Source organism: Canis lupus, chromosome 10 (assembly GCF_011100685.1).
Source record: "Canis lupus familiaris isolate Mischka breed German Shepherd chromosome 10, alternate assembly UU_Cfam_GSD_1.0, whole genome shotgun sequence".
In the NCBI taxonomy this organism is placed as follows: domain Eukaryota; kingdom Metazoa; phylum Chordata; class Mammalia; order Carnivora; family Canidae; genus Canis; species Canis lupus.
Genome location: NC_049231.1, coordinates 42,205,532 through 42,230,148, shown reverse-complemented (window position 1 = coordinate 42,230,148; position 24,617 = coordinate 42,205,532). Strand labels below are relative to the sequence as shown.

At 39.1% G+C, this 24,617-nt stretch overlaps 1 protein-coding gene across 50 annotated transcripts in view; it reads left to right on the top strand.

Annotated features, from left to right (window-relative positions):
- Positions 1 to 24,617, top strand: part of MAP4K4 (mitogen-activated protein kinase kinase kinase kinase 4) — a 191,307-nt gene that overhangs the window by 101,672 nt on the left and 65,018 nt on the right. For all 50 annotated transcript variants that reach the window (XM_038550932.1, XM_038550934.1, XM_038550967.1 and 47 more), the window contains exons 4-7: positions 16,338 to 16,463; positions 17,729 to 17,839; positions 21,820 to 21,910; positions 23,960 to 24,090. In XM_038550932.1, the coding sequence (XP_038406860.1) occupies positions 16,338 to 16,463; positions 17,729 to 17,839; positions 21,820 to 21,910; positions 23,960 to 24,090 (459 nt within the window). The remainder of the gene's footprint in view (positions 1 to 16,337; positions 16,464 to 17,728; positions 17,840 to 21,819; positions 21,911 to 23,959; positions 24,091 to 24,617) is intronic.

Below are 24,617 nucleotides of genomic sequence, written 5' to 3'. Positions count from 1 at the left end.
TGACTTGGTACATTTGGAGTGATACTGCTCACAATTCAAGCAGCCTTTTCTTATCTTTTGTCTTCACCTTCTTTAAACTAACAGGACTTCTTATATGATAGTTTGAGTAAGTTGACTAACATTGAGTCCTGCTATATTTGTATAAGTGCTTTGTAATGATACTCTGGTTCATAGTTTGTGTGTGTGTAGGGCAACTGCCATTATCCTTTAGTCAGTCCAGAGACCAAAAGGATTGTGGTCATATTTGTGATGGAAAATGGATTGTCATAGTGAAGTCCAGCAAAATGAGTTGTTATTTTCAAGATAAGCCCTACTGCCGTACTAGCAACCGTTGTTCTAGTTCTTCTCTGTGTGTTTTTATTTTCCCCACTAGGAGGATGGAGAGTACAAGCCCATTTCTCCTGCCTGCTGGTCAGCAGATGAATGCTGTCTGGTGTGGGTGCAGTGTGTGTAGGGGTTGTGGCTTGGCAGCTCATGGAGAGGGTTATTGGCTTCATGTAGACAGATGCAAGGACTCTGCATCTTCCTCTTAATCCATGGAGCCAGTGGCTATGGCCCCACTTGTGGTTTGAATACAGCAAAATTTATAGCTGATGTTGCTTCAGGTAGAGTTGAGGTCATCACAGATGGTGAATGTTTTCTTAACTGCTCATGTTAGCTTAGAAGTTCAAGGTCTTTGGGGCCTTTTAGTTTTGCTGGTAATGCTTATCTTCTCAGTGGTAAGAAAATGAAATTTTATCCTTCCCTTCCTCTAAGAAAAGTTTAGCATAATGACAATGGTATATGTTTATATTTATTACAAGTTACTTAAAAACTTATTACAAGTTTTAAAATTTATTATAAATTATATATAAATTAAATATGTTTATGGTGTACAAATCATAGCTCAAATACTAGGAACAAAAAGTTTAAGTGCCTTCTGGAGTACTGTTTTTGTTTTTTAGTTTATGAAATGTAGATATTCTAGAGAGAAAATAGAAATAAAAAGATGAAAAAGCATTTCACAATTCTGTCACCTTGGCTTACTTATTGTTAACATGTTAGTGTATATTTTTCTAGTTTCACATATATTCTAGATACATACATGTGCCTTTATGTGTAAAATTATTTTTTAAATGATAAAATAGCCCTTTTTCTAACATTAAAAGTAATATACTGTGTAGAAAATCGAAAGATGGAAAACCTTTTTCCTTACACTGCCCCTGCCCCCGTCCCTCTGCCTACCCCCACAGGATAACTATAGTTGACTTTTTGATGTGTTTCCAGTCTTGTGGATTAAAGCTATTTCTTACTGCTGTTAATCACTCAAGGAACTCCCCACTGAACATGTGTGTTTATTTATATGGCTGCATTTAGTTTAAAAATAAGCTTGTATTTATTCTAAGAAGATTTCTCCTAAACAGTTTAGCTCAGTGCTGTAGTCTTAGTCAGTCTCAAACATAAACTTAAGTCACTGCTTGACAGTTCACTTCTACCTTTAAGCTTGCTAATAGTATGTATATACCTTTTATATTTATGTAGTGCTTACTTCTGTCAGTATACTTTGTACAGTGTGGCCCTTCAGGTTGTAAAATACTACAGAACAGGCTAGTTTCAGTAACTTTGTAATACTGTGTGGCTGGAAGCACTTTTTATTTTTAGTTGTTTTTTTCCGTTGGCCTACAAGGTCTTGAAAGGCGGCAGGCACTAATTGCCACTATACAACATGGTTGCTTAATCTCCATACATTTTCCTTGACAGCTGCTCCTTAAGTTACAAGGTATTTGTCATTATCTTTATTATTTTAACTTACTGCTTATAAAGAAAACTGGAGTTAGGGAAAGGAAGCAGTATACGACTTAGGAAAATCCTGATGACTGTTTGAAACTAACATACTATTTTAAACTTCTTTGATAGATTCTGTGTATTTCTACTGATACTTGATTCACATCTTCCATCACCTGCTTAATTGAGGTATTTCAGTCTCAGTATTTGTCTACATAATATCTTCAGCATCTGTTGTTTCATTTGTATGGAAGGGAAGATAGCTGGCTGCCAGCCTGTCTCTAAGCTGGACTGTGACCTCATGTCTGTGATCGATGGACACAGCTGTGGGCTTTCCATGTGTGCTTGGCAGCACCAACACCCCAAACATCTGGTTTAAGAATGTAGTTCTCTTCTCCTCCAACTCTATGAAAATTATTTGGTGCATAATGGAATAATGCCAAGTATCCTTACTCGGTATAGAAGTCAAAAGTGACTCCAGAGGAGCCCAGGGTGGCTTTCTCTGCAGACTTGAAGATATCAGTGAATTGAAAGTATCACTGTCTTACTGAGTATGTACCTATAAATCACTTGGTCCAGTGCCACGTGGATACATGCTACTTTTCTTCATCCTAAGTTTAAGAAATGGCTATTTTGGTGTAACAGGTAACAAAACCAGCAGTGCAGGTTTTGGCCAGAGTGGTTTAGTTTGATTCACATCTCACAAGGATTGCAGTGTCTGAGATGCATTTCTCAGCTCCTGTACATTTTCAGTGAGGATATTGAGGCAAAATTACATAGTACCACTGTGGGGTTTTTCCTGCTCTCTCTCTTCCCAGTGCCTACAACAGTATATGTTACGAAGTAGGTCCTCATTGAATACATTGGTACTGGTGGATGGGCATACATAGATAGGGATGTGGTTCTTGCTAAATGGCTGTCAAGAACAGTGACTGAGCAATTTCCTAGCCTTCATTATTTTGGGTCATGGTTGATGATAAATGTAGCAGTTTATATTGCTGGTTTGGGGTGGATGAGTTGGGCAGGTTCTAACGTAATATCTTTCTTTGTTCTTAGGAGTTTGGGTGGTGAACGTCCTTTCAGAGTCTTCACTGGAGAAATTTATTTGAACATGTTACTGATTTGCATTTTGATCTCTGTAAACCAGGGTTTCCCCTCAGAGGAGATGCCATTTGAGGTGCTTACTTTGTGTATTCTGCTGGCGATGATCTATTTTCTTTTGTTCCTTTTTCCTTTTCTTTGGTGCAGAAATCTCCACACCTCCAGTCTCAAGGGTAGGCATGGGATAACTGCTGGTCTTTTTTCTTGCCCTCTGTGAGAGTTCTAGTTTTAAACGGTTACTCGGACTTGGCCAGCCTGATTTGGGAGGCTGCACACACTCACCATGTATTTTGCTTCCATGTCATTTAGAATACAGGGACCCAGTGATCCCTGGGTGAGGACTACCATATTCTTTAGGGAGTGGCACTCTTTGACTTTCACCAGACGGAGAGCATCTGTAGTGTCCTCAGGCCTTCCTTTCAGATCTCTCTTCCAGTGATTGTAGCCTACAGTTTAAGTTTTCACTGTGTGTGTGAGTGTGTGTATAGAAGGAAGAAAATGGATTAAGGAACATGATCTCAAGTTAATGAGATATTTTTAGACCAAAATGACTTACTACAATTTTGTGAAATATATGTAGTAGACCACTCTAAAGTTCTACATAAAGTGATTGTGATTAATAACAAAAAGTTTGCTAATCATTATCTTTCTGATAATCTAAAAAACTCTATACTTTTGCTTTATTTATTTTTCTCATTAAACTTTTGCTTTAACAGGCAAAATTCTGTAACAGAGTTTTGGTCAAGATGTTTGCATTAAAAAGTACTAATTTTAAAAACTAGTACTTAAAACTGCCATACACACACAAAACAAATGATTCACAAAACATTCTCCTTTCCTTCTGAAGGTTTTACAATGCATTGTTATCATTAACCAGTTTTTTACTATTAAACTTAAGCGGCCAATTGACACAAAGAGTTCTGAGACTGTTCTTCCGCCACTGATTAAGACTGGGGTGGCAGGTATTGGGGATAATATTCATTTAGCTTTCTGGGCAGTGGGCATACTGGGTGACCTTGCCAGCTCCAGCTGCCTTCTTGTCCACTGCTTTGATGACCCCTAAGCAGCTGTCTGTCTCATGTCATGAAGAGCAAAATGGCCCAGAGGAGCATAGTCAGAGAAGCTCTCAACACACGTAGGCTTGCCAGGAACCATATCAACAATGGCAGCATCACCAGATTTCAAGAACTTGGGACCATCTTCCAGCTTTTTTTTCCAGAACAATGATATATCTTATCTTTTAGCTCAGCAAAAGTAAAAGTAATGTGAGCTGTGTGACAATCAGGCACAGGTGAATGAATATCCAGTGATTTAGCCTGGATGGTTCAGGGTAATCACCTGAGCCATGAAGCCAGCTGCTGCCATTGGTGGATCATTTTTGCTGTCACCAGCCACGATGAACATCTTTGACAGATATGTTCTTGACATTGAAGCCCATACTGTCCCCAAGAAGAGCCTCACTCAAAGCTTCGTGGTGCATTTCAACAGACTTTACTTCAGTTGTAGCATTGACTGGAGCAAAGGTGACCACCATGCCAGATTTAAAAACATCAGTCTCCACTCGGCCCACAGACACAGTACCCATACACCAATTTTGTGGATGCCCTGGAGAGGCAGACACAAGGGCTTATCAGTTGGATGAGTTGGTGGCAGAATGCAATCCAGAGCTTCAGGCAGTGTGGTTCCACTGGCATTCCCATTTTTATGGGTGACTTTCCATCCCTTGAACCAAAGCATGTTAGCGCTTGGCTCCAGCATGTTGTCACCCTTCCAACCAGAAAACTGGCACAGATGCTACTGTGCCAGGGTTGTAGCTAATTTTCTTAATGTAGGTGCTGACTTCCTTAACGATTTCCTCGTATCTCTTCTGGCTCTAGGGTGGGTCATTGGAATCCATTTTGGTAATACTAGCAATTAGTTGTTTTATACCCAGTGTGTAAGCCAGAAGGGCATACTCATGGGTCTGTCCATTCTTGGAGCTACCTGCTTCAGATTCACCAACACAGGCAGCAACAATCAGAGCACAGTCAGCCTGGTTGGTATGTGCCTGTAATCAGTTTTTGTTTTTTGTTTTGTTTTGTTTTTTAAATATTTATTTATTTATTATTTATGATAGACATAGAGAGAGAGAGAGAGAGACAGAGAGACACAGGAGGAGGGAGAAGCAGGCTCCATGCCAGGAGCCTGATGCAGGACTCGATCCCGGGACTCCAGGATGGCGCCCTGGGCCAAAGGCAGGCGCCAAACCGCTGAGCCACCCAGGGATCCCCTGTAATCAGTTTTTGATAAAATTTCTGTGTCCTGAGGCATCAATGATGGTCACATAATACTTACTGGTCTTGAATTTCCACAGGGAGATATCAGTGGTGATATCATGTTCACGTTCAGCTTTCAATTTAGCCAGACCTAGGCATTCTTGAAGGAGCCCTTTCCCATTTCAGCAGCCTCCTTCTCAAATTGTTTGATAGTTCTTTTGTCCATCCCACCACCTTTGTAGATCAGATGGCCAGTAGTGGTAGACTTGCCCGAATCTATGTCCAATGACGACGATGTTGATGTGAGTCTTTTCCTTTCCCATTTTGGTTTACCAATGACGACGATGTTGATGTGAGTCTTTTCCTTTCCCATTTTGGTTTAGGTTTAGCGGTGGTTTTTCACAACACCTGTGTTCTGGTGGCAAACCACCTTTGCTTTAAATAATTACTGTGCAGCTGGCTCACTGTTCGTTGGGGTGCTTGGAGGACTATAGGAGGTAAAAGAAGCAAGGTTAAGATAAGATATAAATTTATAGCTTCAGAATTTGTGGAAACTTAATTTGGTTGGCCTGTTTAAATTGGATTATTTTAATCCCATATTATTGCCTTCCACTCTAAAAGATTTATTTGATGGGAAACACGTTTTATTCCTATAGGCAATAAAATTTACATTTTAAATAATAATCTACATCTTTTAAGATCACATTTAAAGAAAGATTTTCTTTTCTTTTTTAAGATTTTATTTATTTATTAGAGACAGAGAGAGAGAGAGGCATAGACACAGACAGAGGGAGAAGCAGGCTCCATGCAGGGAACCCGTTGTGAGACTTGATCCTGGATCTCCAGGATCACGCCATGGGCTGAAGGCGGCGCTAAACCGCTAAGCCACTGGGGCTGCCCTAAAGAAAGATTTTCTGATAAAATACAAATAGTATTCAATATAAGCAGTAATATGTATTGTGTTTAGAACATGTCTCAGAATGAAAATACTTGGAGTTGAGGCAGAATCAACTGCCCATAGTAGTTGTAACATTCCTTAAGGCTTGGGAGTATGTTGATTAATATCAATCACAGAATAAGTTTTCTTATTTCTAGTCAAATCACATATTGAAGATAATTGGTCATCTGTTCCCTTCAGTCTTTGAAATCTGGGTTTTTGATATCTTTTCATGTTTTTCCAAGAGGAGCACCTGCAGTTTAATATTATGTCCTTGTATGAACAGAGGTAACTGCGTATAGAGTTAAGGACACCTGTTGCTAACCATTCTTTAGCATTAGACCTAACCTAACTATAGCAGTCAGAAAGAAAATAGTTTATAGTGGTGTTACCTGTTTTGGTGGCTGGCCAGTGGGTTAGTTGATGGCTGGCATCCTTGCCTAGGCTTTCTTAGCCTGTCACAATAATGAGTCGGTAAACCTGGCAAAGTGTGTGCTATTGATTGTCTGTCCACCTACCTGCTGCCAGAAGGCAGGTGATGCCAGAGATTTATGTGGTTTGAGTTCACCTGGACTGCCTCTTTTACAGGCTACTTTAGGAATGCTGTGTGTTCAGAATTGCATTAAATGCTGTTTATAAAGTAAAAGATAATTATAATTCATTTCCCAAACATTGTATTTAAGTACCTACTATGTGCTAGGCACCATGAGAGTCTTTTTTCACACATCCTGTCTTGTGACTCACTGGCCAGGAATGGATTAGAGTTTTTCATCTTATACATAAGGATGGTGAGGCTCAAGGATTTTCTCTCTCATTTAAAAAAAAATAATCTGTCTTACACATTCAGTGTGACAGGCACTGTCACTGTACAGAGATGAACAAGATAGAGTCCCTGTCTTTGGAGCTTATGTTCTCATAGAGAAGATTCATTTTAAACTAATCATTGTGGGGCAGTGAGTACTGTGAAAAGCAATAATCTGTCTCCAGAGCCGGTAATTTTTATGTAACTGAATGTTTTCATTACCTTTCTAGTTTCTTCTGGAGCTTAAAACTTGCAGTTGGCATGGAGCATAACTAGAGTGAAGCTTCTAGAGAAGAGGGGTTTCTCCAGCTGGGAGGCTTGGGGACATATTTTGATAAGTTTCTGTGGCTGTTACAGAGTATACTGGTATTTGGTTCAGAGCAGAACTTCCCTTTTGGGTTTTATTGAGTGATGTGGGGTCAGTTTGCGTATTAATTTAGTGCAGATGGTGGCCCGGTGGAATCAGATACCCACTAGCTGGTCAAGTATAGTCATTTTTCACTTGGAATTTTGAAGCTTCTGATTACATATTCTCATTTTCTCTTTTCACATATTTTGGTGTGTTCCTAAAAAGTAGGGAAAGTTGAGGGAGACACATTTTAAGTGGGTTTCCTAGTTGAAATTGAAAAATAAGGTGGTTTGAGTTTTAACTATTGAAGTCATTATTTCTGGTGCCATTCTATAGCTTTCCTCTGCACCACAGTAGTGAGAAATGATCACACAGATTTTAAGAAGTTTTGAGAAGTGTTGGAGTGGTCTCTGCATGTGTTAAGTTCCATCTTCCCCAGAATGTGAGTAGATGCAGTGCGATATTGCCAAATGAATGATCTTTCCTGAATTCTGTCACCTAAAAGCTCTTAAATGGGGGGATGTCTGTAAACAATTAGAATATCTTGATTGTATTTTCTGTTTTGCCCGAAGATATGTGAAACTTAGTCATCGTCGTCTTGAATCACTTCTGTGACAAACATCTTTGAATATTGAGAGCTAAGAGAATGGTTCTAAATATGTGGTTTCCACAAGGATCTTCCAGAGACTTCTCCAGGCATGTGAAATGTGTACCAGAAGTCACTCAGTTGTATTTGATATAAACCACCATTTCAGAACAAAGAGGGGAATGAATCCCTTTCCAGATATGCAGATTATCCACAGCAAAATGAATTGTTTGTAAATAACAAAATGGATACACCTTTAAACTGAAGCTTATTTCCTTATTGCGGTAGTCTCCAGAGCTTAATCGTGCTCAATGCCGCCAGCTAGCTGGCTCTCCTCTGGTCTTTGTCCTGCTGACTCCAGCTGCCTCATCTTCCTAGTGTCTCAACTCAAGAGAATTGCCTGGGCTCTGATTGGGTTCCCTCTCCCTATGAGAGAGCTTGAAATCTCTCTCAAGGCAGTAAGCTGGGGCAATTATAAAGCTTCTCTGGTGTTTCCCATCTCCCAGGGGTCAATTGCCCTGCAATCCCTGGTGTCCAGTGTCTTAAAACTTTTTCTCTTTGTTTTGTCTAATTCTAGTTGTCTGGTGGGAGAGTAAATCTGGTCCTTGATAATCTATCTTGGCCAAGAGAAGTAGTGCCCATCATTCCTTTTAACTGAAGACATTTTTCAGAGCCCAGCCTTTATCTGACTCATCATGTCAGATTTGGTGCAAGAGCCTTTGTGCTTGTGAACACACAGATGGATCCAGTAGGAAATGCACAAACATGTACCCCTTAGCATACCCATACCTTCTTCAGAGTTGCGCCCCTTGTTGCCTTTCATTACTTGGGCATACTTTTAGTTTTTTTTTTTTTTTTTTTTTCCTTAACTTTTAGGGTTTCAAGCAAGACTTTCTTCAGTGTGCACAGTATTTTCTTGCTTGCAGTGATGGAAGCTTCATGGAGTTTACCACTAGTTTAGGGAAGGGTATGAATGGCCTGAGGCAAGGTCTTCTTTAAGGGACCCTCTGGCAGGTCAGAAAGGTGAAGATAGCATAATGGTTGACCCTGGACTCCATTTACCTTCTCCTTTGCTCTAGGAAAAACTTAAGCTTGGAAATTCTTGATCTCAAGAAGTTATGGGTCAGGATTGGTACCATTATAGAAAACGGTAGGAAATGACTGTGAAGGCAGACCTCTGTGTTGCAGTTGACCCAGCAGAAGGCAAATTAGCAAGGTTCTGGTACTTCAGGCTCCCATCATAGTTGTGGAAGCAACCCAATTAGGGAGATTGGCAATGACTCTAGAACAGCATGGAGGGGATCGAGACACTTATTCCAGGGAGCCAGAGGGAGCCAGACCATGTGAATTGCCAGAAAGAAACTCATTTTGAATTCTTATGGAGCTGTCTTCTTTAACCTGAACTCTTCTCTTAAATTTTCTTTTTCTAATCAGGAAAACAGTATATGTCAGTTATAGAAAATTAAGTAAATTAAAGAAGAAAATATCTATAATCCAGAGATAATCTTTGATAACATTTCTTTTTTCTTTGTGTCTGCTCCTTAAAACATGTATATAGTTATCTGAATATACTTACTTGTGTTGTAAGTGGCAAAATATTGATACCAAGAATATATTTTATCAGGGCCCCTGGGTAGCTCAGTTGGTTAAGTGTCTGCCTTTGGCTCAGGTCGTGATCTCAAGGTCCTGGGATCAAGCCCTGCATCGGACTCGGTCTCTCTCTCTCTCTTTCTCTCTCTCTCAAGTAAATACATAAAATCTTTAAAAAAAAAAACAACAACAACAATATATTTTATCTCCTGAGCATTTGGGATTACTGATATCTTTTTGGTCTCATAATAAAATCACAAGTTTGATTATATAGGGGAGGAAGAAATCTTTCCTTCTGGCTTTCTAGGTTCTCGACCAGGACCCCTATAACAAAAGATAAGTAAGTGAGAGAAGAACAGAAGTTAATTAATGTGTATCTCATATAAATTAGTGGGCTTCACAAGAAAAATGAAGACTTCAAGAAATGGGAAAACCCAAATGCTTTTATACTAGGTTGAATAGAGAGAGGCAGTAGTGGAAAACTAAAATATATGGGCAGGCCAAAGGAAGATAAACGATATGTTAACAAAGTTTGCTTATATCAGAATTCTCTTGGCCTCAACTCCCTGTCTTTGGTGATAAGCATGTTTTTCTCAGTTGGTATAGGAAGGACATCTTTCACTTGGGAGTTTTATCTCTTGCTTCCAGGAAGAAAATGGGAGGTTAGCATGCCCTTCTTACACCTGCTGTTTTTCAAGTGCCTTTAACTCTTATGTTACAGCATATTTTGGGGTGACATATTCTGGTTTCCTTCAGTTAGAGTCAGGTGTTTGGGTGGGGGATTTTATTTTGGCCAAACTGAGGCTTACCTGGCAGATTGGCTTTCCATTTCAGTTAGCGTCTAGGTTTCAGGTCTTGATTTAGGTTGCTGTACTTTAGGATCCTCAAGAACAGGTACTCCTGTTGTGTTATCTGTGTGTGTATAGCTAATTCCCTCATGGAGGAAGAAAATGGATGGATTCTGAAATTGGGTACTAACATGAGGTGTTTCAGGTGACACTGTTGAAGGCATTAGTACCCATACTGTTATAAACTGTAGATTGGGGCTTGATGCCAACTGTTAGGACTTCTGTATTGATGACAGCAAACTTTGGAAAGTTGTAATAGTTTCATTTGGATCCTAGAGGTATAGTGATCTGTCTTATTTGACTTTATTGTTTGAGAGCATCATGTTCATTTGCTGCATTGAGCTTTTTGGTAGGGAGTTATCACAGAGATGTATTTTGGCCTCTTTGTGGTTCTTGGTGTTAGTCATGGAAGGGTCAGTCTCCCAAGGTTGTTTATGAGTGTGTGATGGGAAGGGAATATGGAATGAGGTGTATTCACCATCCTGCACCATCTTGTTACAACCTCAAGTTGTCCCCCATCACTCACCTCCCCATGTCCATCCAAGCAGATGGTGCTATTGTTTCATTCTTTACCACACACTTTCTAGATTGCAGTTGAGTGATAGAATCTCATAGAAATATAGTGAGTAATGTGACCTATAGAAGACAGAGGAGCTAGAGAGCTCTGTGAGGACTTTGTTGTGTCTAGTAAAAGTTCTGAATGGTACCTGTAGACATAGAAGACAGTAGGTTAAGGGCCTCAGGGCCATTGCCCTTAGACTTTGGAGTCCCAGAAGAAGTTCATTGATTCAGTAGCAAACTAGAGAGCATGTCTTTTTGTCTGAAATGGGTCCTAAATAGTGTTTGTTCTTGAGTAAAACGTCTCAAGTGTCTGGTTTCCATTTAAGTTATATTAATTTTGAAAGTTTTCTGTTGGATTTTTATTCTGGGATTGACCTTGGGAAAAGTGGGCTGATTAATTTTAAAGAACATGCTAATCCTTCCCTTGACCTACAGAACCAGATCCTGTAATCTTACTTTGTTCCAGAATTTTTCCTACATCAGCCTGTTCACTTTTGTTTGGTTGGATTATCAGTGAATTTAAGCTGTATAACGTTTTGTGCATCTGATTTAAAAAGTTAATAATAATCTTGATTAATTCATCCAGTGTGGTACTGAGTAATACTCTCAGGTGTAATTGGAATTTGCCTGGTAGAAGGTAATCTGTTTTCAATTTTCTACTAGTTCATAGTCATTGAATGGAGGGTTTGGTAAGAGTTTACTAAGACAAAAAATAGATTAAACTGGTCTTTAAAAATTGATATTTTCATTCTAAGTGTACACTCATTTATACATTTTGATGATGAAACCTGACAGATAGTTGCATATCTTGTTTTATCAGCCCTCTCTCCACTAGCAAAAATAGAGTGATAAATGCATTGCCCTTCCTTTTTTGTTCCAACTGCTAATGGGTAGATCTAATTTTGTAAAGCTGGGAAGAAAGATGATTACTCAGAATATTTCCCAATCCTCTGGGTTCCTCCCAGTTAACTTATCCAAAGTCTGCCTGTCTCTCCTCACATTGTTATTGCCATCAGTGGAAGGAAAGAGAATTTGGATAATGGCTTAAAAAGCATGTTAAGGAGTCAGTTTTTAAAAATGCATTCATAATATGCACTCCTCTCTGATCACATGGTGAATTGGGCAGGGTTTGCCATAGGTCTTATATACAAACTTATAGCTGCTTTTGAAAATTACCACTATTCAGATGTTTTCCCCTCCTCCATCCTCTAAGCGTCCAAGGAAGGCTACAGAAAACTACTTGCCTAGTCCTATTCCAGTTGAAGACAAAGACCTTTTCTCTGCGAGTTGGCTCCCCTGGTTGGAGTCCAAAATGCTAATTGGCATCAGCTGCATTAAATCACTGAGTGGAGCCTAGCAGCTGCCTCATCATTGGAGAAAACCAGGAGGGAGCCTTCCCGTTCTCACCAAAACGTCCTCTTTCCTCTCTCCAGTTACCTTTAGTTTAGTTTTGTTTTGATCTGTATATGATTGTGGCCTCCTAAAGAGGAGAATGAAGGGCAAGGCTATTTGGATTTGGCCTAGACAGATGGGATATGTAAACTTAGGTCATGTTGTTTGTCCATTCCACCTTTTTTCATATATGGGGTGGTGATTGTTAAATTTCAGTTCTAGCCTGTCCTGACTCTGTTTTCTACTGTATTTTCTCAGGCTAAATGGGGTGTGGTGGCGGCAGCAGTGGTGGTTACTTACTTACTTACTTACTTACTTATTTATTTATTTATAAAATAGTTTATTTATTGATGAGAGAGTGACACACACACACAGAGAGGCAGAGACACAGGCAGAGGGAGAAGCAGGCTCCATGCAGGGAGCCTGACGTGGGACTCCAGGATCACACCCTGGGCTGAAGCCCGCACTAAACTGCTAAACTGCTGAGCCACCCGTGCTGCCCTGGTTACATATTTAAATGTTGGAATGAGACCACCGAACTTGTTTTTAACTTATGACAAAGGAAATTTGAATTCAGAGGTTGGTTCATTATTACTCCAAAGACAACGTGTATTATATATGTTAGTCATAATTAGGATTCCAGTTTTGGCTCATAGGCATTGGCATACTCTGCATTTCTGGAGCTTTTTCTCTAAGGTGGGCACTCTTAATTAGTATATGACAATGAGTGGTGTGAGACATCCTTTTATTTTGTAAGATGTATAATAGACTTTTTAAAAATCTTAGAAGAGAAGGAATAGTATGTATAAACTGTTTCCTAAGACACTCATTTCAGAGGACAGTTTCCTTTCCTCTCAATATTTTTGGTAGTTCAATTTCATATGCTTCCAGGATTTGACTACTTGAACCTCAGAAATACTCTGGCAAGCTGTATTAATTTGATTACCCTATTTCTGGATGATACTTGGATGTTTCAGTCATATTGGAAAAACTGTTGCCAAACTTGATTGTATTTAAGTTGTTTTTATATCATATTTCATGTTTCTAATATTTGGCCCAATTTCAAAAATGTTACAGTATATGGCTTATGGTTGATGGTGAATCATAGTTTCATTACATAAAATACTTTAGTGTGACTATCTAGTGGCATCTTGGATTTAAGGAAATATATTGTGCTGTGATAATCTGCCAAAAGTATCTACCATTATGCATATTTAGTGTCTTTCACACCAATGGATAGCACTGAATTGAAGCCTGTGAGAATTTTTCAATGTATATAATGCATAAGATTTTCAACTCCATGGGCTCTGAAAATTGAGTCCTCTGGAAGCTCTTAATTGTCTGTAAAAAGAGTGGTGAGCAAGTCAGATCTAGAATACTTTGGTTTGTGTTGCTAAAGAAAAAAAAAACAAAACTAATCAAAATACATTGTGATCCTTAATTATTGCTCAAGAAGCTTCTCATGGGAGAATTGTAGGCAATATTTGCTTTCTGTCAAGAAGTGAAATGTACTGGCAGAGCATCATACGGAATTATGACCCTCAGAATAATTTAGCTAATATGGGGAGTGGAGGGAAGTAGTTAAGGGTGAATCAATAAAGCAAAGTCATGCAACCCAGTAAGATGCATATGCTGCATGGCATGATTGGCTGCAAATACAAAATTAAAAGCAATATTTTTATTTTCCTGTATTTTAGTTCAACAGTGTTTTTTGCTTTTCTGTAGTCTTTATACCCCAGATCTTTGTACATTGACTGATTTTGGATAAAAGGGAAAAAAAAATCAAACCTTTAGTTGACTTTCTAATCATGTAGTTCTAATCCAGTGTAAGGAAAGTGGGATGTTTAACTTTTCAGGGCCCAACGTGTTTAACCATAGGCCTTCTTCTAGGAGTGACACCACCTGGCTTCCTACCAGGAGCACATTTATGGCCATGGTCATGTGCAACTTTTTGTTAGGAACCTATCAGTCTTGGGGATCCCTGGGTGGCTCAGGGGTTTAGCGCCTGTCTTCGATCCAGGGGGTGATCCTGGAGTCCCAGGATCGAGTCCCACATCGGGCTCCCTGCATGGAGCCTGCTTCTCCCTCTGCCTGCCTCTGCCTCTCTCTGTGTCTCATGAATAAATGAATGAAATCTTTGGGGGGAAAAAGTGTGTTCTCTCATACTGGCAAGGTTGAACTCTGTTTTTGTTTAGGATTAAGATAGCTATCCTAGTTATTCGTATGTCAGTTTTCATTGCTACTTTATTTTTTTTATTTTTTATTTTATTTTATTTTTAATTCAGAGAGAGAGAGAGAGAGAGAGGCAGAGACACAGGCGGAGGGAGAAGCAGGCACCATGCAGAGAGCCCTATATGGGACTCGATCCTGGGTCTACAGGATCACGCCCTGGGCTGCAGGCGGCACTAAACCGCTGAGCCACCCAGGCTGCCCTCATTGCTACTTTAAACACGGCCATGTTTAAATCAGATTGAAATGATACACATGTGGTATATTTTCATATATATATAGGGTTTGAATGAGAATTTGTACACAGACTGTTATATAGACTGTATTTGGCCATGTGACTGCTCCATATTTGTAGCCACCATCTGCCAAAGTCATATGACAACTATGCCTTTTAATATGCTGTAATATTGTGATCATTATGTCCGGGGACCAAGCTGGAGGCCACCATCTTATGAATCATTCTTCTAAGGTGGTTCCATGTTTTGTTGCATATGGTTTCTAAAGCAGTAGTGCACAGCTGAAAGTCATATTTTAAGAAGACATTTTCTTTTTTTATTTGGTCTCATCACTAATATGTAATTAATGATGTGTTGTAGCTTTTAACAACTTACTTGAGGTCTGTGAGGCTTTATGAGTGGTTTTTAGAGATGCAAGACTGCAACAGTAAGTTTATTCAGCCTTGTATCCACACCAATGCACTTGATTTTCACATGCACGGCCTTCCTCTTTTTCTCTTACACGCGTGCACCTTGAGTGCGCAGAAACTCTTGAGTCTTCCCTGAAGAAAGGAGAACATCAGTTAGAAGTGGCATGAGTGTACCAGTGCAGAGAATAGAGGACATTGTAGAGAACCAGTCTTTATTTCCTTTTGGAAATATATGTAGTAAAGGGAATTCTAGAGATCTGATTATCACATTTTTGGTAAAGATCTTTATCTTCCCTCAAACACGGCTTTTTTAGCCAGGGCTAGTTTTCTCTTTTCCTCCACTTTCTCTCACTTTAACTCTGCTTTCCCCTTCGTTCTCATGCTATCCATAAATCTTAATTCTCTCTGCAGGTAGTAGGGCAGAGCTCTGTCTGTTCTGTGTTTGCAGTAAGGGAGGAATGCCCATACTGTTGCAGGCTCTGCCCCAGGGGGGTAGGAAACAGAGAGGCAGAGACTGGCAGCCCTCCCCATCCACAAGGGCAACTTATTTTTATTTTCCAGGCCTGTGTCACCATCTGTTTCCTTCATCTCTCTTCTGATCTTCCAACACAAACTCTGCATTTCTTCCCCTGCTCATCTTACTTAAATAAAAGCAAGAGGCTGGGGGATGAGCCAAGTTTAAAACAACCTGCTATCATTGAATGATGTTTTATTCCTGTGACTTGCCAGACTCACCTGAATCTCTTTTCGGGGTAGAGGATCTCATTAAGCATGCCATCTATCCGGGGCCTGCAGGGCTGGTCTGGACTCTGTAATTTGCTTGTGGCCACAGCAGAAGGTAATGCTTGTGTGCAAGGTTGTTACAGGTGAACCTTCTCTGCTGTAGCTGTGCCAGATGATTTATATTCACAAACATTTTCTAGAAAAGAAACAGTCTTTCCTTGTAATTAGTTGAAAAGTATCAATCAGTTCTCTTTTTTCCCTCCCATTTTTACAGATAAGCAAATTGAAGTGTAGAGGGCATAGTTAGTAGAAGAGCTACTCCATCTACTTCTTATACATATCTGTAACTTTTATAGTTCTGTCTTTCTTGCATAGCTTGTGACCACATTTCGAAAGATGAGCCCTGTCAAAGTCCCCGATTCTTGTCACAAGGATAAAGCAAATGTCTTTCCCTCCCATGCAAGAGGGACTTGGAATTTGTATTATTGCCCATGGTTGTGGAAGTTAAAATCATGACATTCAAAAGCCACACATTTTATTTTTTATTTCTTAAGGATGAAGAGGAAGAAATCAAACTGGAGATAAATATGCTGAAGAAATATTCTCATCATAGAAATATTGCAACATATTATGGTGCTTTCATTAAAAAGAGCCCTCCAGGACATGATGACCAACTCTGGGTAAGCAAATGTTTCCCAAGCATTTTGTGGGGTTTCCTCTTTGGTTGTACTACAAGGACTTGAAAGACCTTCCAGAGGGAGGGGAGAGAAAAGCAAAGACAAAGTGGGTAGTGCCTGTTATCTTCCTTGGCCTTCTTGGTTAAAGGTCTACTGAATATTTATTTTTACATTGATTTCACATTGCATGGAAATAAGTTAACTTTATGTTTCAAGAATAAAATGGTGTGTTTTAAAAGGAATGTAACCGATAGCCAGAAAATCAGGAGCTGGAAAAATAAAACCCAGTACAATAAAAACTTTGTTTATGGAGATTAATTAATATGGAAGCTCAACTAAATGCATCTTCTTTGCCACCTGAAATTAAGGGACAAATCACAAGAAAACAGAGTTCTGTCAGTATTAGTATTAATGATTATAGTTCATTGAAAACAGTAAATGCCTAGAAATTTCTAGGGAAACTTCTAGAATTGATATACATTCAATCTTACCTCTTATTAACCACATCTATACTAAAGATGATGACATTGAGATGCTGCCAGAGCTATGGTTACCACATTAGTTATGCCAAAGGTACTGGACTAATAAAGCAGGACGATAAATACTTTTTATAATTTTTTTTAAAGCCATTATAGAAAATTTGCAATATTTTGTCTTAATTTTCACCTTTAGCTTCATTTCCCAAAATCAAAGTTAAAATTTAAGGAGAGTTTAATTCAGTTCATTTTCTAGGTATTTAAAAAACATACTTGTGCTGATATTGTGTAAACATTTAGGTATTGTAAATAATGTATTTTTAAAATTAGTCACTGCTTAAAATAGCATTTCTCTTAATATAAAAATAATTTGAGAATCATAATGTGTGAAATGATAGAATATCTTTGACTCTGGCAAATGAGAAAAAATGCTAGAGTATCTCTATCAGATTTCTGATAATTGGGCACTGATTAAGGACAAAATGGTCCTCCCATACCCATGTGCTTAGGAGAGAGAAGGAATACTTCAGAATCTGCACTGGGGGATGTACTGTAAAATACCAGAAAGTCTTAATCTCCTGAACCAAACCTACACAGTGAATAAATTGGATGGTGAAATGAGCTCTCGGCCATTTGGATGCTTCTGAAATGATTATGTACCCAGATCTTTAAGAAAGGTGGAAGGGGTTGGACCCTGCTTTCCCAACTCATCTCCAGTGTGTACCAATCTTGGTGGTGCTCTCACTGGTTGCTGGGATGTGCTAGTCACTATGTGTCTTGTCTACCCTGTAGCTTGTTATGGAGTTCTGTGGGGCTGGGTCCATTACAGACCTTGTGAAGAACACCAAAGGGAACACGCTCAAGGAAGACTGGATAGCTTACATCTCCAGAGAAATCCTGAGGGTAAGGAGAAATGCATGTCTGTGATAACCCTGCGCGTGGTTTTGTGTTTCCATTTTCCTTTTCCTAGCCTGAAATATTTCTTTGCATTAGTTATAACTGTACAGATTGTTCTTTTCATGACAGCCAAGAGTTCTATGTAACTAGCTGGGTTTGATTATTTAAGCTACATCATGGTTTTGATTGTGACAAGTATCTAAAGAAAATAGACTTAAAAATAGTTTTTCTGCATTTCCCTGAATTCACCCTCCAGGTGTTAAAAAGAAAATCTGAGTGAAGAGAAATATTCTCTAACTATTGTTTTTACAGGACTTCTTTGTGTAAGCTTATGAATCAATATTAATGATGCCAAACGCTGGCTTTCAAAATCATCTTGTGGACTTTGGTGTTAACTATTGGAATCTGATGCAGTATTTACAAGGAAAAGTTCTGTTTAATGTTATTTACAGCCAATTGGAAAGCCAGTTTATGTTAAAGTTTCTAAACTACCATTTTAGCAGATTCTAAATGATTGCTTTTAGTAGTAGAGCTATGCTGACACTACAGGCAAAGGGTCTGTACGTTTTGCATTTGAAAACTGCTTGTGAGTTACCATTGGGCCTCTCCTGGCCAGCTGTCCCAGTTTTTCTCTCTGCTTTACCCCTTTAATTACACATTTAAATTACTTGGTTGGATTTTATTTACCCACCACATTTAAAAAATAAAGACTGTGGAGTTAAACTGGATTCTAATTCTTATGTTTCTCTCACTAATAAAAAAAACTGTTACTTTGCTTTTTTCTTAGAGGCAAATTTACCCTTCTTTTGTATTTAAGTTTCATAAAGGACTGTAGGTCTAAAAAAGTGCCAGCTAGAATTCACAGAGATGAGTTTTAATTACTTTTTATTTAGATATTTTATGAAGCCCTTGAAAAAATAAGCAATTCCCTGAAGAAAATTAGTTGTAGGGGGTGAGCATGTAATCCTCTTTTTGTAATCATTCTCAGATTTCATTATTAAAACATGAGGGTCCTGTCTCTCTCGGTTATTACAGGAGGCAGAGTCTAAAAGGGGAAAATGAAGCATCTTGCCTTGCACTAGGATGAAGGAGCTCAGCAAGTGGGCAGATGTATTTATGTTAACAAATAAAGCTCTTGGCATGGTTGGTGGGAGAGAACAGTGGCTATAGAGTGAGTCAGATGTGGGTTTGAGTCCTGCCTTTGCTTCTTACCTGTTGCACACCCCTGGCGAAGTTACTTCTCTTTCAGGACTTAACCTTCTTCTATAAAATGTAGATACCAGTCCTATGAGGGAAGTACCATTGTTACGAGAATTCATTGCGTTGGTGTGTGTGAATCATTTAATGTAAAATTTAAGTACATAATTGATTGTCAGTAAATATTCATTTTTGTCATTATTTTCTGTTATAAACACATATTTACACATACCTTTTCTATATATAATTCCAGTGTGGGATTTCTCAAACAGAGAACTAGATTTTAGTATAAATGTCCTAGGCGGGCATCAACTGTATTTCAGCCATCAAAGATAATTTACATGTTTATATATATATTTATATATATATAAACATATATATATGGCATTGTTTACCTATCATGTAATAGGTATATTTAGCTATTTTACTTCCGTTGATCTCAGGCATCATTTCAAAGATGCCCAGGTTGTTTGAGGCCCTGATTGACCTGAATATATAATAGCTTCATGGACATTGTTTTGAGATACATCAAATGTTTTCCACCTTGGTGGCACCTGAAACAAAGATTTCCTTCATTTACATTTCATCTAGAGTGAGAGTTTTTCCTATGACAGAAGTCTAAGTGAACTAAAAACAAGCCTCTGGAAGAGTCAGTGTGTCACAAGCTAGTGAATGCTTTTCACAGGAATCACTGAGAATCCACTTTGGTAAAGTGAAAGCAATATGGTAAGAAGACAGAAGAGCTGTCATGAGAACAGAAGGAACCAGCTCAAGCGGATAACCTGGGTTCTCAAAGACACTGCTGGGTTAGCTTATTTTTGCAATGGCAAAACTTGTCCTCATTGTTTCGTAGGTGTTAGATTCATATGCTGTTATTATGTTAAGAGCTTCAAAAGATTGAGAGTCATGAGCTTATAGGCCTCAGACATAAGCAGGAAAGTTCTCTTGGGCCTGCCCACTGGAACCCCGAGACCAAAGGTTTACCAACAAAGCCAGTGCATATTCATTCCAACCCACTTCCATGTTTACAGTCTATACAGCTTTTGATGCATTTTAGTAGAAACTGATATTCATAGTGTGTATGGGTTCTTACAGTCTTTCATAATCAGAATTGAAGGGACAGCTTTTGACTGTTCTTTTGCTGGATGTCCATGAATATGATAGTTATAGGAAAAATGTTTTTTAGCTTTGAAACATTGCTGCATTTGCTCTAGGTTGGTATTTAGTGTAGTATTTCTATTTGGACTGTCTCTGCTAAGGAGGGATAATTGTGGCTTACTTTTGCCATGGGAGTAGTTGAATGTACATTCTTTCTTTTCAGACAGCTCGTTCAGAATAATTGTAACTCGAGTTCATGTTGTCTACAAGCTATTAGACACACCTTGAGGGGTTTCACCTGGAGATATAGCAACCCTTTAGCAATGGGACCAGGATGATGTTTCTTATATTTATTGCTCATGAGAAACAAGAGTGCATGCAGGCCACAGTGTTTGCTAAGACAGTCCTGTATAGAAGGAGTTTGGGAAAGTTAAGAGAGTTAAAATGAACTAAAGTAGTAAAAGTAGGAATTCTGAAAGAATTAGGAAAGCTACTTTTTTTTGTTGTTCTTTATTCTTTGCTATTCAGAATTATGCCATGCTGTAAGGAGAGACTTTCTTCCTAACTGTAGCACTAACATACCATATATTTTTAGTGCTTTTTCCCCCTAGTCAGTGCTTTGTGGTATAACACGGCACATCCTGTGTGGTGGAAAAATAAACAGAGCCATCAAGTAAGCTCTATTCTGCTTTATAAGCAGACTAGTAAATTATTGTTTAGAAACCCCCGGTGTTAGAAAAATTAGTGTTCTAGAGCAGCTGTTAAATTTAATGCATATCCTACACAGTATTGATAACAATAAAACCTCACACAAAAAATCAAACAGGAATATTAAATAAACCTGTACTTCTGATCTAGCCTTTTTGAATTAAGACGTTTCAGAATAAATAGGTTGTTTGTATCTTAAGGAGGCAAGCTATACATTTGGCTTCTCTAACTAAAGACAGAACAAGGACAGGAGTTGTGAGAATGACACATTTTTGTCTCTCAGTTCATAGTTGGATGCAAAATGTGTTTTTGTTCTTCCACCACCTCTCATAAGTGACATGCTCTTGGGCCTTCTTCCCAAAACAAGGTCATCCGAAAGTGCTGTATGCCCAGTAGGGTTTATTTCCTTGGGAAAGAAAGAAATTTTATTTGAACATAAAGCTCTTTCGATGGCAGAATTGTTCTACACTTGGGGTGGCGGTGGGATTGATCAGCAGTTAGTAATTTGTCACTATGTGGTGGGAAAACTATGCAGTGCTCAAGAGCCGGACTTGAATGAAACCCCACTCTGGCTCTTTGTTTTTCCCATGGGATGGGTTTAGTTCACATATACCCACAGGGTCACCCACTGAAAGATGGACGTGTAGCGTGGGAAAGGAACCACCCTGTACACAAATAGCACAAATTACAGCAGAGAAACTGCAGATGGTAATCTAGTGTGTGTCTTCAAGGAGTGGCTAGAAACTGGTCATGTTGCTCACACGGGGGACCTAACCTGTTGGAACCTGGGAGTGGATACTTCTTTCTGTGTGGTACTATCGGTGATATCTTCCTGAAAATGTACTAAAATTGAATTGTAGTATGTTCTAAATGGGGTTCATTAAACCTTAGTTCTGTATGTCCACTTTGTTATCAAAAGTGTGTTCCAGGCTCTTTATTTGCGACAACAAGGAATAAAATTCAGATCTGTCTCTTCTCTTCAGGGACTGGCACATCTTCACATCCATCACGTGATTCACCGAGACATCAAGGGCCAGAATGTGTTGCTGACCGAGAATGCAGAGGTGAAGCTTGGTATGTGATGCATGTGCCACATGATCTAATAGTTGCCCCTAGTACATACCAGCAGCACTCCCAACCTTGTTGGCATTTAGCTAAAAGTTCAGTCTATTAGCCACATTTTCTCTTTCTGTTCTGGGAATTAGGCTTATGCCTTGTCTGGCTCCAGCCTCCCTTTCTACTAGGGTTGTCCCCTGTGCTTTGCTCTCCATATAATAGACTGAATAATGTTTGAATCAGATCACGGCACTTTCTTCCTTAAAGACCATTAGTGGCTTCCTGTTTCAACTGTAATAAAATATACATTTTTTTAACCATGACCCATAAAAAGACATAGTCCCTACTATTTTCTTGCTCTGTTTTGCGACCATCCTCACCTCTCTCTTCTCCAGTTCACTCATTTTTTTTTTTTTTTTTTAATTTCCTTGCAATGTCCCACACGGTTCTTTGCACATACTGTTCCCCATTGGGGGCAGTTTGGAAGTTGTGATTTTTTCCTCCTTTCAGAGTCTTTCCCTGACCCTCTGATACGCTGTTTGTTTCCTCATTAATCCTGATCACAGTTTATAATTATACAGCTATTTGTTTACTTATATTTCTGACTTACGTACTGGAATATAAATTCTGGAAGTATAGCAACTTATGATGTTTTATTTACAAGAGCATTCTTATCTGACATCTAGCTTAGTGCCTTAAATATACTTAGATACTCAGTAAATTTATGCATAGATGGATGGAGTCCAAGGTATCTTCCTGGAGGTGATTTTATAATGGATCTTCTCTATTTCCTGTTTCCTTTACCCAGATTTGAACTTTTTTTAATCCCACTTTTATATAATGTTTCTGTCAAATTTTTAAACAATTAGCCTTAAGTTTTCTTCCACTAAGGTATCACACAAAAAAATTCTTTACGCTTATGAGACTCTAGTCCATCTTTCAAAAATCCTAGGCGCAGTAGTTAAACCTTAAAAACGAAATCTTCATTATTGCCTTCTTGCCTAGTACCTCCATTTATTGACCATCTGTGGAGGAAGAGTGTGCTGATTTGGGAAATCCCCTCAAAGCTTAAATGGGAGGCACTTGAATTGTTGTCATTCTCGGTGACTCTGTAAGCTGTGTTTGTTTCCTGCACTGGCCCCCTGGTGCTAGGACTGTGATAATTCTTCTGTAATCACTTGATCACTCGTGACTACTGTCTGAGTTACTACAAATGGCACGTACTGCCTGGCCCATATGTGTCTGTGTCAGAACATGTGAGTCTACCTCCTGGTCAGGTGGTTTCCTGAGCATGTTTTGCCTACAGAAGTTGAATCTGTTACCCAACCCCTGTGAGTGATCTCAGCCCTCCATAGGCCCTTTGGCAGGAGCTTCCCCTCATGCAGTCCTACGGGTAATAGCAGTGTGCATAGTGATGTCGTGGGCAAACATTCCTTTAGGGACCATAATCTTCTTGCTAGCTCTGTCTCCCATCCTTGAACTTTCCTCTAGACCACCATCATCATTCAGCTGAGTGGGATGTGGGGGTCACTCTGAAAAATCAGAAGTCCCAGGTACTTTGAGAAGAATGTCTTAGTATATTTGTAGTTTAGCTAGATTCTTTTTATTGAATTCATTACTGTGTACTTTCCAGAAAACCTTTGTGGGTTTCTTCTCTTTTTGTGGTTAGTGCTGCTTAAGAAGCCAAGTCACATGGGTGTTAGTCAGTTCTCCTGAACTTGGAGCTTTCTATGACTTGATCCTAATTTGTGGCAGGTATGTTTCCTACAAGCACTGAATATCCTAATTAGTCTAAAAGTCCCTCTGGAGGTCACTGTCATTGCAACTCCGGGAAGTGGCTGGATCCAGGCCTCCTAGGAGCTGGCAAACTGGTAGAAGATTTTGTCATTTGGGCAGCTTTGCTCTGGAGACTGTTCTCCTTATTGATGCTGGTGATCTTAAGGTGTTTGCATGTCCATGAAGTCTTATTACTCCTTGAGTTTATACTGCAGATACCTCCTCCTCACATTTCTTCATCTTGTGGTTTGTTAATTATGTTCTACCCCTTCCTTTTTCTTCCTCCCACAGTTGATTTCGGCGTGAGTGCTCAGCTTGACCGGACCGTTGGGAGGAGAAATACGTTCATAGGCACCCCCTACTGGATGGCTCCTGAGGTTATTGCCTGTGATGAGAACCCAGATGCCACCTATGATTATAGAGTAAGAGGCACCTGCTTTCTTGGCCTCATTGGGTCCCTAGTCTTCCTGAGGGATAGGGGCTCTGCTTACAAATTGCACACCCCTCATCCCTTCCTGCTGTTGCAGTGAGGATGACTTAGGAACCTTGTTGCAGGTGCAGATTTTCCAGCACAGTATTGAGATGCTGTCTCGTTGTTCATTTTCTGTCACCTTGGTTCTCCTGAGTACACTGCTTTCATGGCAGTGTGACACTGTCTTGTGCATAGAACTTTTTGTCATGAGTAAATTAAATACTTTGCCCTGTTTGTTGTCCTTTTAAATTTGAAGAATATATTATAATCAGATATTATAGTTCTAAAATATTTTCGGAATATATAGCAATAGTTTCATCTATGTGAAATTTTAGAGTACTGTTAAAGAGCTTTACAGCTTGATTTGGTACACAAATATATTTAAATTATTAGAGTGACCTCTAGGGACTTGTATCAATAATACACTTTTCAGTTCCAGTGTAAAACCCATATTTGTTTTATCATCAGATTCAGGTT